Source organism: Pseudonaja textilis, chromosome 2 (assembly GCF_049901715.1).
Source record: "Pseudonaja textilis isolate UNSWEBS1 chromosome 2, rPseTex1.2, whole genome shotgun sequence".
NCBI classification, from domain to species: Eukaryota; Metazoa; Chordata; class Lepidosauria; order Squamata; family Elapidae; genus Pseudonaja; species Pseudonaja textilis.
In genome coordinates this window covers 235,600,225-235,620,916 of record NC_141991.1, presented here as the reverse complement: position 1 = coordinate 235,620,916, position 20,692 = coordinate 235,600,225, and the positions used below count along the sequence as shown (strand labels likewise).

Genomic DNA, 20,692 nt, shown 5'->3' with positions numbered 1-20,692 from the left:
TTATTCCAACCCTGTTCAAGGACTGTTTTAAGATATGTAAAATCATGTATACTTCTATTAAAGTCTGCTGAGCACCAGGAGAAATAAAGCTGCAACATTTTTTCCAGGTTGGTAAGGGTATATCCCATTCCTTCTTCCCCCTGGTTAGCCTCTTCTGCCATCATTCTGCCGTGGTATCAGTGCAACATTGGAAACTCATTGGATTTGCCCAAGAGCAGTAATGATAATGATAGCTTGATCAGGCTGAAATAGGGAATGGTCTAATAAAGTGGTGTCAAACTCAAGGCCCACAGACCACATCAGGCCCATGGAGTGCTTAGATCTGGCCCGTGGGGCTGCCCTGGAAACAGCAAAGGACTGGCCTGTGGTGCCTCTGCCAGCGAAAACAAAGTGGCTCTCCCAAGCTCCGTTTTCACTGGCAGAGAGTTACAGGAGGGTGTCACAGCCGAAAACAGAGCTTGGGAGCCCGTTTTCACTGGTGGAGTGCTCAGACCACCACAGGCACCCCCAATATGAGTGACCTCAAGTTGGCCATGCCCACCTAGACTCCCTGAGGTCAAACACAACCCTGATGCGGCCTCAGTGAAATCAAGTTTGACACCACTGGTTTAATGGGACTTAATTTGACAGAATGGGATCTAAGAGGAAGGGCAAACAAAACGACATAGTGATACTTGACAGAGGCCTGGTGACAGGACACCCTATTCAGTTCTTGCATTAATGTCATTAATGATGGGTTGAAGAGGGAGGGCAGCAAAGCTGGTAGATTAACCAATCACTTTGCCTATCACAACCTGCACAAGCAAATTCAAGACCACTCCCTCTGGCAGTGATCTAGTATAGATGCAGTAAAATCTGGTCAGGGATCAGCAATGAAGATAACAGATGACATACCAGTAGTCTGTCAATAAATTTGTAACTTGGTAATTGGAAAGGTTCTACCTGCCTCTTTCCAGTCCTTTGATTCCATCTTAATTATTTGGTTTATCATTTCTAGGTCGAGTGAGGTGGAAGAATGGAAAGACTGTCCTGATTATACAACTTCTGGTGAAAACAGCTGTTACTTCAATGCATCCTTCACCTCCATTTGGGTCCCTTACTCTGTTCGGCTTTACATTGCAGATCAATTATACGATGAAAAAGAATTCCGGGTGGAGGATATAGGTACTTTTTTGATATGAATTCCCTTTGCTTTGCTTCTTAGACTAGAGTAAAAGTTTCACACACAAGGATTTTCATAAAACAAATTCATCAGCTGTTATTACAATTTGTGCTTTTCTCTAAGCTTCCTGCAATGGAAATTGTGCTCCAATCTGTATCTCTTCCTGAATTTAGTTCTGGATGAAGGTATCACTTATGCTTCCCAGTTCCTGCCTACCTTTGTTCTTTACAACTTAGAGAAGCATGACTTTACTACTCTTGTCTAACAGGTTTAGTTCAGGTTCAGTTTGAGTCTAGTAAGTTCTAGGTAGGTCTTCCCATAACAACAACTCTGCGGGGTGAGTTGGGCTGAGAACAAGATCTAAAATCGCTGCTCAGCGTTACAGTGGCTCAGTTCAAAATCCTATTCAAAATTAAAATAGCTAAATGTGAGACTTTGAAGCAGATGGGGACAATGGTTCGCATAATGTAGAGGTAGCAGTAATGAAGAGGGGCGGCTGTCCCAGTACAAAGATAGAACCTTATTCAACTGTTTGAAAATTATTTTAGGGTACAGTGTTCATGTATGTCCTGTCTTAAATTGGAAAACAATGCATTGGGGCCAGTTTTCAATAACTCTGCTGCCAAAAAGTGACAGTCATATCCTGGGGAACATTAAGGAAAGATTAATGGACTATAATAACTTCTCAGATGCTATTCCTCATCCTGCCCTACAACATCATTGCTGGCCAAAATCCCAAGCTGCTTTTTATCCATAGGAACTTTACTATCCCTCTTCAGTACAATTTCACAATACCAGTCCAATTTGTGCATCAAGTATTTTAAGTATTTTAAAGTATACAATTGGTCTTTTCAAAATAATACTGTTTGTATTATTTATAATATGTGATGAGGGAGGGAGGGACAGAGTATATTGTTAAATGACTTTTTCTATTATATTTTGATTAACTCTGTGAAAAAATGTGTTTAAATCACAGTAATTCCAGATCCTCCAGTTGGGCTGAACTGGACAGTGCTAAACACCAGCCCGAGTGGTGTCTATACTGATGTTCAGGTTACGTGGAAGCCTCCACCCTCTGCAGATGTTCAAAATGGATGGATCATACCTTTCTATCAGCTTCAGTATAAAGACGTCAATGCAACAAAATGGCATGAGGTATGTATTGCAAGAGCAAAACTTGGAGACCTTACCCAAGCAGAGGCCATCCAGAGGTATTGGGAATGAGAGACAAACATCAAGGACCTGCAAAAGCTTAAAACCTTGTAATTTACATTTTGGGAAATACTTTGAAAACAATACATCTGCACATTTGCAAATCAATGAGTTATATATTCATAGACTCTATAAACACACTCAGTTTTCCTATGTAATGTATAGTGCAAGTGGAACTAGCAACAAACTTTAGTGCTTCCACAATTCCAGCCATCTCTTTCTATTTCTCATACTGTGTTCTCCTCCCTTGCCTCATGTATTCAGTAGTTAATATTTAAGAGATGGAGATCCCACTATAGAATAGACCTCCGACATTTTCTCCTCTGCTTCTCTACATCCCTCTTTCATATGGATAAGACCAATAGAACAGCTTGAACTTAAAAATAAGTGTTGTATTACATCAACAATGTACACTTCAGTCATGTAGTCCAAAAAATAAACTTGCACAATCAATTTCACAGCCTACTGTAAAAGAAAAAAAAATATGGCCTCACATTTAAGAATTACTGTGGGTATCTGCAACTTATACAGAACCAAAGAAGTGGGAGAGATCTTAGGAACCATCTTAATTGTTCAGAAGATTCAGTAAAACATCTTTGGACAGTTGATGCCATAGTTTCTTTGAAGACCTATAGCGAAGGAGATGTCACCACTTCATATGGTAGCCTGTTCCACAATCATCCTGATGTTTAACTTGAATCTGCCTCCTCTAGTTTTAAACTTACTGGTTTGTGTCTTGCTCTTTGGGGTGACAAAGAATAAGTCAACTTCCTTTTCCACATAACAATACTTCAGATATTTGAAGACAGCTATCATATCTCCCCTCAGCCTCTTCTGTAGTCTAGACATACCCAGAATCATTCTTCAAGTGGGTTGTTTCCATGACTTTCACATTTTCAGTAGCCCTCTTCCAAATTAACTCCAATTTGTCACTGCCCTTTTTGAATGTCCAAAAATAGACATAGTATTCCAAGTGGGGTCTTATCAGAGTAGAGTCAAGTGTCACAATTATTTTCCATGAAATAATTTCTGTGCTTCTGTTAATGCAACTCAAGATTGCATTTGCCTTTTTAGCAATTAACTTCTCAACCTCTGACTCATGTCAACAAGGGCATCCCAAAACTCTTTTCCATTTACTTCTACAGGCCATGTCTGTCCCCTCCCATATTTGTGCCTTACATTTTTTCCCTAGATGCAGAATTGTATATTTATCCCTATAAAATTCCCTCCATTTCAATCAATCATTCAAGCCAATCTCTTTTTTTTTCATGTAAAATCAAACTTTCCAGTTTTTTATCACCTGCAAAAATTTTAAGTGTCCACTCAACTCTCATTCAATTAATTGATTAAAAAGTTGGAAAGTATTAGAACCACTTGCTGATACGTTAGTTCTAATATTAAGCATTAGCACTAATATTAAGCACTAATGCTTAATACATATTCAGGTAGTATTCACCTTAATACTTGATAAATATTATTGTAGAAGAAGCGTTTCCCAGGTTATTTTTTTTTACGTATGACTGAGGATTCTGGGTATTGAAGTCTATCACATCTGGAAAGCACCAGATTAAATTTAACAAAGATTATTCTAGAATTTCAAAACACTCAGATCCTAATCCTAATTCTGCCTCCTTGCATACATTTTATGTTTATAAAGAGTACTTTTTTTATCAGTGTCAACAATTAATTGAGGAGATTCAATATATTATTACAGCTGGATCCAAAACGTGCCACCGAAGTTCCAGTATATTCTTTAAAAACTTGCCAAGATTATGAGATACGGGTTCGAGCAAAAGGAACACCTGAAGTTTATGGCGAATTCAGTGATGTGCTATATGTATCATTTGATTCAAAAGGACTGGTGCCATGTGAGGAAGGTGAGAAAAACTTCTTCTATGATGTTGCCTTTGAAATATTCTCGTAACATCTTACATCAGAACTCACTACAAACTGTTGTATGCCCAAATGGATGGAAACTAATCAAGGAGAGAAGCAGCATAGAACTAAGGAGAAATTTCCTTACAGTTAAAACAATTAATCAGTGGAACAACTTGCCTCCAGAAGTTGCTCCACCACTGGACGCTTTTGAGAAGAGATTGGACAACCATTTGCCTGAGAGTTTCCTGCCTAAGCAGGGGGTTGGACTAGAAGACCTCCAAGGTCCCTTCCAACTCTCTTATTCTGTATTTGGCTCATCCTGTGCATGGGATGCTTGAGGGCATGTGTGCAAACTTCATGCTTGTGTTCCAGTGGTGTTAGACTTCAATATCCAGATAGGATAGTCATTGGAAAATTATAGGCATTGAAATCCAAATTATCTGGACCAAGTTTAGAGAACTAAATAAGGAAGACCTACCTGAGTTACTAGGGTGATACCATGTGTGGGAGATGTACTCATCACATGCAGATACTTTCTAAACAAGCATGAAACAGCAAGATGTTAATCAAAGAAACACAAACAAAACTGGGAAGTGATACAAATGTCACATTTTAATTGTTTGTTTTTTTGTTTCAGAATTCCAAATTCCTTGGCCTTTGGTGATGGCCTTTGGAATACTTGGCCTAATGGTGATGCTGTCTCTAGTCTTCTTTTCTAAACAACAAAAGTAAGCTTTTGATAGATTTTCGCCTCTACTCATCCATTCTGTGGCTTTTCTCTAAGAAATTTTTGACAGGGACAATTTATTTTGGTTCTCCCAGGTACATGTGTTTTTTCATCAGGACAAAAGGATGTTCAGACACTCTTTCCAGACAATTACTTTTATGACTGATGGTAGATTGTGGTCATGCAGGGAGCAAAATAATCTATTGGAGATATTGGAATGGGAAACTATTGAAAACTGCAGGGATAGTTCCTAGCAGTCAAAAATGACTTTAAAACATCTTGAAGTGTGTATATATGGTGTATTTCCTAATTTTTGGACTTTTACTAAGAAGTCTGTAAACATTTTAATGTATCACTATGATATGTATTTGAAATTTACTTATATACTTGTATTACAACACACTCATTTCTACCTGGTTTGGGAGAAGCTGATTAAAAACATTATTTTCCTCTCAGGAAATGGCAGAAATGAGAAGAAACTTAAGTTTCTCAGTTCAAATTGCTTTTACTCTCATTTCTTTGATGATGAGGAACTATTTAATCTCTAACAGCCCATTTTTCAGTATGACTGAGGTCATTACCCTAGATAATCTCCAATTTATGTCTCCTTTGCAGTGTATCTTGGAGTGAGCCAGAACAAATTCAAAAAGACATCTGTGGTTGTTACATGGTGGGCCTCTGAAAGGTTGCCAAGCTGCTGTGCTAGAGTTTCCCTTGTAGACAGTATGTCCTGAGTTGACTAAGCTTCACTCAGATTTGCATACTGAGTACAGCAATTAGGGTAACCACCCAGCTACTGGCAGCAATGTTGGAAAGGATTATGAATTAGATTGTGCTTACAGGCAGGATAAAAGATTCCCTCCCACTGAAGGGAAATAGCAAGTGACTTTTTAATTAAAATAACAATTGCACTGGATTCATTCCTATGAGAAAGAAAGGGTATTTAAAAATTGCCACAAGGTAGCATATTGCTCTTTAATTGCTTAGAGAATGCTGCTTTGTAAAGAAGCCAAAAAGAAAAGTTAAAATAGCTTCACTTTTCTCAGAAACTATGCTTAGGAGTCAAAGGACAAGTGCAGAGTTGCAGAAGACCAATTAGCTAAATTGTTGAACAAATTGGAAAAAATAATATTGCTGAACAACCCTATGTAAGAAACAAAAATTTCTTTATTACCCAGAACTGAAATTCTAAATCATGAGAAGTAGAATACAACTGGATGAATCTATCCAAGAAAATCTGGAATTCCAAGCTTAAATTGAAAATCTATTAAAGCAGAATTTGTTATTCATAAACTGTAGTATATGATAAAGGAGCTATTAAAAGATGCAATTCGCCAACAGATAAACATCTGTGAAAAGGTTTTTCGGATAACAATGATTTGGTATGGTTTAGATCGGTGGTTGCCAACCAGTGGGCTGGGGACCACCGGTGGCAACCACTGATCTAGGAGAAAATTTTTGGTGGTCCGCAGAGAAATGTCACCCGCAAAGCAATTAATCCAGTCTGCACAGGAACACAAGGCTGCGTCGCACACATGGCCTGCGGGAACACAAATTATGAGTTTGGTGGTCCCTGAGGTCCAAAAATTATTTACTACTTATTTATGAATGAATGAATGTTTATATGACCACCCAACTATTCCAGGTGACTTATAAGGATAAAAACCCAATATAAAAATAAAAAGCCATACCATCCCACCCACTCCCTAGCAACAACAATAAAATCAGCCATTTGATGGACTCCATCCCACTTGAGTTCCCAGGTCCATTGGCAAAACCAGGTTTTCAGGGCATTGCAAATGAATACCAAAGTGAGATCAATCTTATCTTAGCTGGGCTGATATTCCATAGGGAGAGACCCACCATGGATAAAGTCCCTCTCCTTGGTCTCGCTAGATGGACCTTTTTAGGAGAGGGGAACCATAGCATTTCCTGCCTCATATAGGGTTTTGAAAAAATCAATAGCCACATGAGAATGACATAAGTGCACCTCTAGGCCTGCACCAAACCATGTAAGCAGCCATATTTTGAACCAACTAAAGCTTCCATATATTTCCAATTTTTGTTAATATTTATGAATATAAAGACAAACAATTAATACAACCTAAGAAAAATATAAAAAAGAAAAAGTGAAAAGAAAAAAATTGAACAGTTAAGAATACGCACAGTATTCTGGGGAACCAGTAATGGAAATTTTGAGTAGTTCAGAAAACCGGCAAATACCACCTCTGACTAGAGATTTTACAGTATCCTTCCCCTGCCACACCCACCAAGCCACGCCCACAGAACTGATAGTACAAAATTTGAATCCCACTACTGAAACACACATACATATATGTATATTCCTTCCCTTTGCTTTTAAGAATCTTTGCTCTGAAGATGTTAAATATATTCTCCAACTGAACCAAAGCCAATTTAGCAAGACTCTCAAGCTACAGGTAGTGTCATTTGTGTAGCTTGTGTGGAAAATGTGGAAGGTAGTATCACAGGGCTTTCCCGGAGGACAGTGAGAATAGACCCATTCTATGTTATGAGTGCCACATATTAGCAATAGATCTAAACTAAATATTTTTCAGACTACTTCATTTTCTGTAAACCAAAGGCTTTTTAATGGAGGTTGAATAGGATGTCTCATTGACAACCTGAAATAGCACAATGGTACAAATTTGAGGTTCAAAAAGTAAAAATATCCCACCATAATTTGGGATTTGCCAAGATATAGCCACCTGCTAAAATAAGCAATTTTATTGTATTTTCTTGATGCAGTTTAGAAGTCTTAAAACTTAAATGTTACTCTTTCTTTTTCAGGCTAAAAATACTGATATTTCCTCCTGTTCCAGTGCCCAAAATTAAAGGAATTGATCCAGACCTCCTAAAGGTAGTGTGAAATAGATTGCTGTTGTACAAAATCAATATACTTGAAGGTTTTTCTGCATAGCAGGGATGGATTAAATAGTCTAACATGCTCTACTGTCTAAGGAAAAGTGATGCCCAATTTGTTGCCCAAGTTTATGTAATAAATGCTTACACATTCTTTCAACTGTGTTTCCCTGAAAATAAGACCCTGTCATATATTTTTTGGCACCAAAAAGGCACCAGATCTTATTTGTGGGGGATGTCATCCACTGACTAATCTCACTTGTGCGTGTCACCCCCAGCCTCCTTTACGCTGTCCAAGGTTTTCAGGAACTATTTTTTCTGCAACCAGCAAGGCTTTCCTGAAGGACTCTGCAGCCGATAATAGATCTGTGGATCGATCTGGAGCTTTGTTATCAGCTACAGAGGCCTTCAGGAATGCCTTGCCAGCCTTTCCGGCTGCAGAAGAAATAGGCCGGCAAAGATGTTGGGGTGTGCAAGGCCTGGCTACAACTATGCAAAGGTAAATAGCAGGGCAGCTCCGCCCCCCGATCCCCACCCTAGCTTAATTTTTACCTGTGCACTTGAGTAGGTGGGATCTTAATTAGGTCTTATTTGGGGGGTAGGGCTTATATTGGGTGCACATGTAAAAATCAAGCTAGGACTTATTTTCAGGGTAGGTCATATTTTCAGGAAACAGGATAGTTAGGTATTGACATTGATTGGTTGATTTATTGATTATGTGCAATCAAATTGGTGTCAACCTTTGGTAACTATATACATTTAAAAAATTGTAAAGGACAGTCTATCCCCAAACTGATTTTTCAGGCCTTCCAAGGATGCACCCATCCCTTCTGTAATTGTATCCATCTACCTTGTAGCTAGTTGTTCTCATCTTCTCTTTCCTTCCACCTTTCCCAGTATGATAGACTTCTCCAGAAATAAATGTTGCATGTACTGGAATTAAAATGATTCCAAAATGGAACAATACTACTATATTCATGCAGATTTTATTATGGACCTAGTATTGTCTACCAATACTGTACAAACAACTTTAATAATCCCAAGCCAGAGTAATAATAAAGCTAGTAATAGTAAAAGACTCAAAAGAGAATGAAACAGAAAGCAGGAACAAATGCTATTAATGCTGATTCCCAAGTCTCCTTCTCATGGGAGTTTCCAGGAAAGCTAGTATTCTTGGATATCTCAGTAAAACTTCTGGTTTCTTCCGTCCTCTAGGTGACCATGTTCCAAGTCTGGAGCCATAATTTGCATGATCTTTTAATTAGGAAACTGATTAAAAATTCTTTCTGAATAGAGTAAATACTGCTGCCATGCATATAGAATTCACACATGAATAATTAAATTTCAACAATGATTGCTACTCTTTTGTTTTATTTTCAAACATTTGTTTTCAGAAAGGAAAACTGGATGAAGTTAATTCCATTTTAGCAAGTCATGGTAGCTACATGCCTCAGCTTTACGGAGATGACTCTTGGGTGGAATTTATTGAGCTGGATATAGATGATGCTGAAGATAGAACTGAAGGATCAGATACAGACAGGCTCCTTGGTGATGTTCACACGAAGTCTCATGGCTGCCTTGCAGTGAGGGATGATGATTCTGGACGGGCCAGCTGCTGTGAACCTGATATCCCAGAGACTGATTTTAGTGCAAGTGATACATGCGATGGAACTTCTGACATTGATCAGTCCAAAAAGATAAGTGATAAAGAAGAGGATCTCTTGTGCCTTGATCAAAAAGATAACGAGAAATCAATCCCAGGTCTTGATGTTCCATCCGCCTGCTTGTCATCAGATAATCCAACCAAAGAACAGGACCTAAAATCCCATGTTCCTGCCACCGAGATAACCAATCCACTTGTCCAGACCCAGTTAAGCAATCACAGTTCACTAGGGAACATTGACTTTTACACACAAGTCAGCAACATTACACCAAGAGGAAGTGTTGTGCTATCCCCAGGACAAAAAATGAAGACAGGGAAAACTCAAAGTGAAGCTCAGAGAGAACCAGTTGCACAGTGTCAACCAACCTTGGCCATGGACAATGCCTATTTCTGTGAGTTGGATGTGAAAAAATGTGTCACTGTGTCACCCCCCAAAGAAGAGGAGCCAGAAGTTCAAGTCCAGAGCTTTTCTGAGGATGCTTACTTGACCACTGATAGCCTTGTTATTCATCCCGTGATCCCTGCTATGGTAGCAACAGCTGCAGAAGAAAAAGATCCGGAAACTTCTGAGATACCTGTGGCAGACTATACCTCCATTCATATGGTACAGTCTCCACAAGGTCTAGTTCTCAATGCAACAGCTCTCCATGTGCCAGACAAAGAATTCATCATGTCATCTGGCTATGTGAGCACAGAGCAACTTAACAAAATCTTGTCATAGGTTTCTTTTCTTTTTTTAGTATATAGGAAACTGTATCATCCCTAGCTCTATGAAGCTCAAAATACATATGTAGTTGGAGCTTTCCAATTCAGTACAGTGTTACAGAAAATGTCTGAAGTTTGCAGAACATTTATTAATGATGATGTGAATGGGCAGGCCAATTCCCAAAAGGAATTCCGTGTTCCTATGCTTTAGCTAGAGCCAAGGTGTCCAACAGTTTCAGATGATTGGTGATGATGCAGTCCTTTCTACTTCTACCTGTGCTGTTGACTCAATCACAGTATTGCTTTTGTGTCTTGTCAATATTGTCTAACCAAATGTTGCTGGTGCTGATTCAATAGCATGACTGTCTTTTGTTGTAAGTGTTGCTTTGGGCTTCTCCCAAACACATTGGGTATCTGTGTCATGCATTGTAAATCATTTTTTTCTTCAAAAAGCTAATAGCAAGTGTGGAATTTTGTTTGTTCGCTCGCTTGTTTGAAGATTTTGAAATGTTTATACTGGGAATTGGAGAATGAAAGATTAGATAAAGAAGCAAAAAGTTTTGTTAAATAAAGCATTATTATGGTTAATATAAATATAAATCTACTTTAATACTTCAGGTAAGCAAGCATTAATATTTTATACTTGGACTGCATAATGAAGTTTAATTATTATGGTCGATGTATGGAATGTGTCTGCTGCAATCAGTATAGCAATTACCAAAAAATAAGGAAAAATATGTTTATATCTCCACCAAAGCTATACAGAATGTTAAGTTGCAGCACTGCTGGGGTGGGGATGGGGTGATCATTTCTTAAAAGCACTATTCATATTTTACCTTTTGTAGCAAACCAAAAACATGTACAACATTGAATATTTTTTTACTGGTAAAACCAATCTGCCATTACAATTTTAAAGCCTAAGATGAATTTGGAATTTCAGGGCTTTTTAGGAATACGATTAATTTTTTTATGACTAAATAGGCAATTTAATAGTGTTTTTTACAAGAAAGCGTTTACATCCCTTAAATTTTAAACACCAAACCTAATATTAATATAGACTCAAAATTATCAGCATTTTAGATTTTGAATCAAATGAAAATTCAATGGAACAGTATTATAAACAGTATCACTTTTTTATTTAGGATAATCTGCTAATTAATACACATGTAGGAAAGTTTTAAAGAATTAGTGTGCTTAAAGCCTTACAGGTATCTGTTCCTTTCTCAAGGTACGCCCTAACATAGTTTAATTTTATATTTTGTTTACATGAACAAGGTTTAAATTCCAAGACCTATATGCAGTCTGCTTGGTTTTTTTCCTTATTGTTTTCCAGACTGCTAATATTACTCTCAGCCTTAGCCTGCCTGCAGGTGATGATTCCTAAACATCACACAAATGTCACACAAACTTCCCAGAATTACTGATTTTAACTGGGAATTTATGACCTAGAGGTAGGAAGTTTTGTGCCATATAAAGGTTCCTTGTTCTGATTCAGAAAGCTTCTCCCCTTAGCTGCCTTATTGAACTTAGCTTCCCCGAGATCTTTAGCACAGGTCTTTTACATTACCTATTGCCTGAGTCTATTTTTTTAAAGATGCCAGGGGTCAATCTATGGACCCTTCTGCACATAAAATATGCATTATATCACCGAGCCACTAATCCCTGACTGGAACAAAAATGTGACGGGAAACATTGCAGTGAATTCAGAGGTACTCCGAGATTATTATAGTTGACCCCTTATGGAAAGGGTGCAGATATTTTGCACTGAATCACAATAATGGGAATCCACAAAAAACGACTTTGGGAAAGGGGGAGGAATGCATAGGATTTGCCTCTGAACTGGTCTTAAAAGGATTTAAATCTAGAAGAAAAATCCTTCCTTTCCATTGCTGTTCCCTTCGTGGGCCATTACAGTTAATGGCCATTTGATAAGCTGTGATGAATATAGTATGTAGATTATAACTGCCTACGTGGAAATATGTTGATATTATACCTGGGTGGCAGTTTTGTTAGTATTGTTTTGATTTGTTTTAAAGAAGTAAGGTGAAGGTCATGTTACGTGTATTTGCCATAGTCTTCAGTCTTAAAGACAAATGTAGTGCAATTGTTTCTGGTTTATTTAGAAATAAACCAAAGTACGTGCTTTCAGGCCAATTTCCATGAGGTAGTTTTTTTATGTTGGCCAACCAAATAAGGGTGAAGTTTGCAAAAGGCTCACATAGGACATCTAAATTAAGTTGCTTGGGATGACATCACCACAGAAAAAGAATGTAAGCTTCATTTATTTACATTTTTGAAAGATTGGCTCTTTTTTCCATATAGGTACTCATCCCACTCAGCTAATTGGCACTAGAAAAATTGGGAGTGGGAAAGAGGATGGTGGGACATATTAGCAGGTTGTAAGAGACCCTGTCAGCAAAGAACAGCTAGAATGAAAAGAATACCAAGTGAGCAGATCACAGCAAGCTTTAGTAAACATATGAAATGGTGCAGAAATTTAAAAATGACCACTCACCTGGTTTTCAGCTACGATGTTAATCCTGTGTAATATAAGTAGGCCTTGAGTAGAAATGCACATTTTAGCTGGAGATTGCATCATGTATAAGCATCTTAAAAGGAAGAAAGTTGCTTAGAAACAAATCAATACTTCAGAAATAAACTTTTCTGATATTCATTCTTAGGCTTGTATTTGGCTTTTGTATTTAAGATGTATTTTTTCTAACAGCTGGAACCTTTAATTTTAGGCACTATTGCAATTAAAGCTATGTAAGCCGCTCTTAATGACAAGGGAAATTAATGATACATTTCTCTTGTTGGATGTTTTTTTCCATCACCAAAAACTAGTTAAATACCTCAATCTCAGAATGTCATTTGGTACTTTGCTGGTTACGTAAAACAATATACCATAGTATGAAGATTTGTGTATTTCTGTTTTATGTGTTTAACTTGCCTTATGTCGGTGTTCTGATTCCATCCTCAAAAGTTTAAATAAATTTATTTTCTTTAATTCATCATGATGTTGTTGCATACTTTATTGCCAAACCCCTACAATGAAGGGGGAAAAATCAATTTCAGAAGACTTAGTTTACTGTATTGTCAATGGAGGCCATTTTTGCATGTTGTTTCTATGCAATATAAATGAAACCCTTGGGCATACATAAAGCATGATTGGCAGCTGTAATTTCCACATATAATTTTTGTTGCTGAGAATCAGGCAGTCCAATTCTACTCATAGATATGCCAGATTGGATTCTAAGAATTATAATCCCACTCATCTAGTTCAGGGCCCCTGATTTCTGTAGTTGTAACCCTCAGGATGCCTTTTGAAAACTGAAATCATTCTTTCACATCATTTTGTAAACTGTAAAATGCCACCGTTAAAACCCAAGAAAAGTATGCAAAAGCCTCATCAACATATGTGGTGTGATCCTATGAGATCTGTGGGTTTTTCAGAAATGAGATCCTTGTCCATGAAAAGGTTGCTCTCTAAGCTGCAGAAGGTTAAATTGCCCCATGAACCCTGCTGCCTCCACTGATGAAATTTGGTCTGGGGAAATCTGAACAACATTTGATTCATTTGCTTCATGAGGGACTCCACATGGGAATTCTAGCATCTTGAACACTTCCAGAGATGTTATTTCATCTTTCCATCTGTTTCAAAATGAAGCATATAAATTACTGAATAAATTTTTAAAATCACAAGAAATCTTCACAGGTGTAAGACACAGCAGGTAGAAAATTTCTCTAAATACTACAGGATATGTTTTGGCTTCATTGTACTAATAGAAGAGAATATATGTAGCTGAGAGTTGAACTACAGAGCCCTTGATGCTCTCTGAACTTGATTGTTTGCTCAGAGATGGTTTATCACATGCCTAGGCAATGTCATCAGTGCACAGATGTTGTTACCCAGTTAGATAATGAAATGTCCGCAAGCAAACAACCAAATGCAGAGAGCTCCAAGGACTCCACACTTCTGATTGTGGCACATGTGAATGCTAATTCCATTTCTCCAGAAAATATCACACAGTTCAGGGATTCTCCGGAGCAGTTGAGTAATGAACACTTTGGATTCACGATTCCTGAACAGTTTTTTTTTTAATAAAGTTTTATTGAGTTTTAACAAAACAAATAAAACATCTTATTTGAGTACAGCATTGTTCCGGGTTATCACATTTCCATACAGACACAATTTCATATGCATATTCATCTTATGTATTCAACTTCATATCTTATTACTCTTTTTTCCAACTTCTCACTACTTCTCCCTTTACTTCTCTTAATTTTCTTTTATGGTTATCTCATTTTCTTATCCAATTGTATTTCTTTTACCTAAATTTCTATATCTTTTTATTCATTGTACTTATACTTTCATCTGTCTTGTTTACAATTTCATATGTTCTCTTCCAACATTCTTAAGAAGCAAAATTCCCCCTATGATTGCCAATCGAAGTGCAGCACCTTTAAATCTTATTGTTATTATCATATGAAATCTCATTAAACATTGAATTTGTGCATTCTAAAATTATAACATTCAAATTTCTAATATCTATTTTATATCATGTAGATCTCATCATTCAGAGTCTGCTTGGTACTTCCCCTTGAAAATGTAAAAAGAAAAATTCTAAAAACATAGCAAAAACATATATATATACATATATATATATAATAAAAACATTAGTAAACAAAATAGTTATTCAAAATCATTCTAGTACTGGTATGAACCTTGTAAATCTTTCACGTTTCTTTTCAATATCTCAGTCTTTGAGAACAATTGAAATGTTTCCCTCCCTTCTTCATTATTACTTAACTGTTAATAAGCATACCATTGGATAGTCATACAGTTTTATCTTATAAATTATTTACTATTAATTAGCAAAATAATTATTCAAATTCATTCTAATAACTGGTATAAATTTCCTTGTAAATCTTTCACATTTCTTTTCAATATTTTATCAATCTTTAGAAACAATTGCAATGTTTCCCTCTCTTTATTATTGCATTAATTATAAATAAACATACCATTACATAACAATACAGTTTTATCTCATATATTATTTACTTATTTCATTTCTAATTCATTACAGTATTCTACTGTCACAACACTATCTTTTGTACCTTTGCAGAATCCTCACTTTTAACTAAATTTAACCGTTGTCTTTGTGTTTTCTAGCTGAGCAAATACCTTTAATCCTAGTACGTTTCCCCTTTTTCTTTATTTCCTGTTTTTGTCCCTCATAAGTTCTTTCCCTTTCTGTCTTTCCCCCCTTTTTCTCATCCCTTTTTTTATACCCTTCTCTCTCTAATTTTCCCTTCTTTAGTTTTCTGCTTCTCCTTGCTGTTATACTTCTTTTTCAGACTATTTTTCTTTTTGGCTATTCCCTTTGATCTCAAACTTTTAACTCCTTTCCCCCTTTTTCCCCTTATTACCACACTTTGCATTATTTGATCATTGAAAATGGCTTCTTCTTTGTCCCGCCCTTCTTCTTGCTCTTGAAGCTTTTCCTTTTGCTTTTCATAGTTCAGGATCTCCATTTCAAAAAATTCAAATATGAAGCTAAAGGATCTTCCTCCCCTTTCTGCATCTTCTTTCTGTTTTTTAAGACTCATCTTCCATTCCTCCAGGAGTGATGGCATTTTAAACTCTTTAGAACAACCACCGGATTGACTTTAAGTAAAATCAGAAAAGGAAAAAAAAAACCAATGCCAAAAAGTTTTTTTTTTTGATCACCAAATGATCCCAGACTGTTCCTTCTTGTTTCTTTCCTTTACTTTTCCTTTCCGTGGGTTACTGTATCTTTTAATAAGATTTTAATAAGATCCACTCGACTAGCAATTTCCCCCCTCTTCACCACCTCTATGGGGTGGCTTCAGCCCTGAATCCAAAGGATCGGGGCACTCTAGCAGCGAGCACAGATCGAAACCACGCACAATTGCGGATTTCAGTCTGTCGCTGAAGAGACCCAAACCGGAAGTCCAACAATTCCTGAACAGTTTTAATAGGTGATTAGGGGGCAAAACACTAGATCACATGAGATCACAGCCTAGAAAAAGAAAGCTGAATAAGATTTAATGCAAATCAGACTTTCAGTAGGCAAAAAAACTTTCCTTCTCAAGTCGTTATTTCAGTTGTGAGTAAATTTATTCGTTTCAAGATTCTTATCAAATCGGCATTATGATATATGCCAAGAGATTATTCCTGATTTAAAACTGGGTCCTCATCCATTAATAAATTATGAAACACCAACAGGATTTTCTTCTTCCTGCCATCAGAAAAGGTAGAAAGGAAAATGGTTGTACTTCAAAAAGAAAACGGTGATGGGACAGACCGAAGTTGAAGTGTACACATGGAAGCTGTATAATAATAACTTATTAAGCTAATAGTACAACATTCCAGACGATCTGCAATAAAACTCAAATATGCAGAGCAAATTACCATGTACTGAATAGCAAAAGTACAATTTAAAAATTAGTCTGTGATATTTTTAATTAGAATTTGGGAAAATATTGATCCATGTAATACAATATATTATTAATGCTTACATGTAATAGAAGCACAGCCAGAGGTCTGGTGCTTGAATTAGTAATTTATTTCTGTTTTGTGACTTAGAAACAGCTTAGTCTTGAATTCCAGGTGTATGGATGTCTTCCTTTTTGACAATAATCTTGAATCTAAATAAATTGATACAACCCTCAGATTTCTGCTAAAAATGAAAAAAAATCATTATTTTTGCTAAAATAGTTGTTTCTGTAAAAATCAGGGAACAGTTTCTATCAATATCAAGAGTTAAAACAGCAAGTAAACAGCCATTTGGAATATCTAATCTCTGTGCTCTTTGTCATTAAAATCTCTGGTTAGCACTCATTAAATTTGTTCGCTAGAATTCATTAAATTAATCAACCCTGAACCTGAACCTAGTGAAGTTGCTTCTGGTATTGTTTAATATTTCCAAGTATTAAAACATAGCATTAATTTTTAGGCTTGCAAACATGTAACGAGCACAGTTAATGGTCTGTTTTTAAAAAAGCAAACTATAGGGATTGGGGGGACTTTTTTTGCTGTAAACAATCAATGATTGAACCATTAAATGGCATACTTTAGGAATAAATTCTTTCTCTTACAACAAAACATCTCATTCTTCTTTCATCTTTCAAATTTGTAGAAAATTCAAGCTTATTTCCTCTTTTATCCCACCTTTATCACTTATATAAATCTCAAGGTGGCAAACATACCTAATATTCCTTCCTCCTCCTATTTTCCCCACACTAACAACCCTGTGAGTTGAGTTCGGTTGAGAGTGCCTGGCACAAAGTCATCTAGCCAGGTTTCATGCCTAAGGCAGGATTAGAATTCACAGTCTCCTGGTTTTTAGCTTGGTGCCTTAACTACTAGACCACACTATATCTCTGTTCCCTCTTCTTGTGCTAAGAATGCCCTCACAAAACCAACCCATTAGCCAGCTAACTCAAGGAATAGTTTTGAGTACAAATGTGGCACTCAGATCATTGAAAGTAGAGTTAGCAACTGCGATGGTAACTGACAGTGGGAAGACCTCTGCATAATTCGAAGCTGATTACCTATTAGAGGCCCCAAGACAATACACAAACACAGAAAACTTGAAGTCAACAAACCATTATGCTGTATTAAAAACATGGTTTCTATATTTTACAATTCCTTCTCTCATAAATGCAAGAGTTTTTTATTTTCCCCGGCTTCTATTCTCTGCTTGTCATGTTTTCCACTGGTACTTATTTCAGGAGGCATTCATGCATCATGCAATCTTCTTCCCTGTATTATAGTTTCCTCATTTATGAATAGATTGCATTTGTAGCAGCAGATCCCAGCAGTCTCACAGACCAAGAGTCAATGACCGAACTCTAAAGAACAACAGAAAAGATGGAGATTCTTTAACAAATTAAGTGCTGTGAAGTTTTCATTCTGAATCCACTCAATATCTGACTGTGCCTAAAGGGGGGAAAATGCATGTGCATATGATGCCGATGGGCAATGTTAGACATTGGCAATGGCAAGGGTGTCTGCAGGAGAGGTCAAAAAAGTCAAATGGCTGCTATGGCTGAGTAATTGATACCCTGTCCCTTTTTAAAGCAGATTGAGCATGCAATACGTATCAAAATCTATGGAGTTTCAATTGGCCGGTTGTGGTTGCATCTTGATTATTTAAAACCTTTCCCTGCAGGTGCCCCTTTGTGCGGGGATGGAGGTGCAATTGTAAAAGAATGAAAAAATTAAAATATTTGACAAAATACTGCCTGAACTTTCTCATGATGAAGAGGATTGCCTCTTGGGAGTGGAGTCAAAGAATCAAGATAGAAGCCATGATTGTGTGAACAACACCAGCCTTTTTAATGCATATACAACATATCTAAAGGGATAGGGCCTTGACCTAGCAGTTGCAACCACTATCTTGAATTTTTTGCCCTGCTACCACCTTGTCTGGATATGCTAGTTGGGTTCCCAAAAGGCATTAAACTAAGCTCCCAGAACTGTGAGTGGTCCTTCACTGAAGGTTGGCCTAGAGGTGAAGCTCTTACCTCACAATCAGGAGGCTGTGAGTTTGATCCTAGGTAGAGGCTAATATTTGGAATAGGCTCTCCTGCTCAAGTAGGGGGTTGGACTAGATGACCTCCAATATCACTTCCAGCACTATTTTTATTATTCTAAGCTAAAGTAGGTTTGGTAGTTCGTTGTTTTTTTTTAGAATATTTTGTGAAATAGATTATCTTAAAGCCACAACATAATGGATTTGTCATTACTATGTTAATTACATTTTCTTTATCTAGCAGTGCTCCTGGGTTTTTAATAGCTGCACAGTTGGTAGGCCTCTAACAGATAGAGTTTCTACCATCTGCAAATATTATAATTCTTCTGCTTAATAAGGAAAGGAAAGGAAAGGAAAGGAAAACCAATTTTATAAATTGATCATTTAAATGAATATAGGTTTCTTTATATATCAACAATGGCCAGAACTTTCCCTTGATATACAATCACTGTTTCTTTTTCTTCCAAAAGAGCAGTGGTGAAATTTTTTTGTAATAGTTGTTTTGCTTGTTACTTGACCCTTCTCTGCATGAGCACAAGGTTACTTCCAGAGAAGACTCCTAAGAAAACTGCAGAAGGAGCTCCCCAAGTCCTGGGGCATTTCACTACGTGGGTCATTCAAACATTTGGGACAGCATAGGGAGAACAATGTGTGTGTGTGTGTGTCCCCTATTCTGGATGATGAGTGGTACATTCCATAAATTGGTCTTCTATCTAGACTGGGTCTTTCCCTGCCTGAGAGTTTAGTTTCAGGGGGGTTTCTTCTGTCTCTGGTTTGTGTGTCACTTTATGATGCCACATAAAGATTAAGCCCATCGGCCTTCAGAGCTTCTTGCCTTCTCTCTTAATGTACACAATTCCTCACTTGGAGTCCTATGGCTTATTTTACCTACTTATTTTCCATTCACTTCAAAAAATATATTCAGATACTTTCCTTCAGAGATGGGGTTGCCAGCTAATGGATAAAACATAGATTGGGCCTCCTCTTCTGCCTTCAAGGGATATTTTAATGATAAAAACCAGCAGGAACAAGAAATAGCTTCTTTATTTACAAATGAAATTAAACTTAATTGCAGATTATGTGAGATATCATAGAATTATCACTCGCACCCACCATTTTTTCCTCAGCTTAAGTGCAACTTAATTTTAAAACATAACTTTTAAGTGATACAGCATTTTTCCGAGATAAATAGAAATATAATCCTGCTGAACATTTTTGTTGCTCTTTTACTGCTTCAATTTTTAAACATTTATCAATACTGTAGGTTTATATCCTGCTTTCAAGGCCTAGACACTTAGAAAGCAACTCACAGAGAACAAAAGCAATGCATATGTTATATTATATAAGATATTATTCAAGAAATGTAACAATTTACCAATGTTGACTAGATGGGGATTTGGGAACTTCTCTACAACAGCCTAGCCTGCAGTTAAAAGATAAGAATGGCACAATACATTGCAATCTGTAATGTTATACACACACAAAAATAACAGATAAGTTTACAAAAAAACTGCCAATTTTGGGGGTTCCTTAAAGGCAAAATTAGTACTGACTGAAAATGTTGTTTACAAATGTAGAAATTTCAGTTACTTTAAAAAAAAACAGACATAGCCAAATCAGAGAAAATATCAATGCTCAAAGCAGCATTGCATTTTATTTTTTTCTCTTTGGACAAGCTCTTTTGCATAAGAAATTATCTTGACTATGTATACAGATCATCATGGAACTAGTACATATAGTGTTTAAACTACATATTTCAACAAACTCTGAGGAATGCTTTTTTTTTAGCACGATACAAGACAGACTTGACAAATAACATAAGTAGAGTTGCTTCAACAGTGAGATGTCCTGCATATAAATTTAATAAATAAAAATACACTGATGAATCTATAATTGGGAAGAGT

At 36.7% G+C, this 20,692-nt stretch overlaps 1 protein-coding gene across 14 annotated transcripts in view; it reads left to right on the top strand.

The window, feature by feature from the left end:
* Positions 1 to 13,238, top strand: part of GHR (growth hormone receptor) — a 146,654-nt gene extending 133,416 nt beyond the window's left edge. For all 14 annotated transcript variants that reach the window (XM_087927343.1, XM_087927340.1, XM_087927332.1 and 11 more), the window contains 6 exons: positions 998 to 1,164; positions 2,139 to 2,317; positions 4,089 to 4,251; positions 4,890 to 4,980; positions 7,788 to 7,857; positions 9,254 to 13,238. In XM_087927343.1, coding sequence (XP_087783469.1) covers positions 998 to 1,164; positions 2,139 to 2,317; positions 4,089 to 4,251; positions 4,890 to 4,980; positions 7,788 to 7,857; positions 9,254 to 10,243 — 1,660 coding nt within the window. In that variant the 3' untranslated portion in view covers positions 10,244 to 13,238. The remainder of the gene's footprint in view (positions 1 to 997; positions 1,165 to 2,138; positions 2,318 to 4,088; positions 4,252 to 4,889; positions 4,981 to 7,787; positions 7,858 to 9,253) is intronic.
* Positions 13,239 to 20,692: the final 7,454 nt, after the last annotated feature.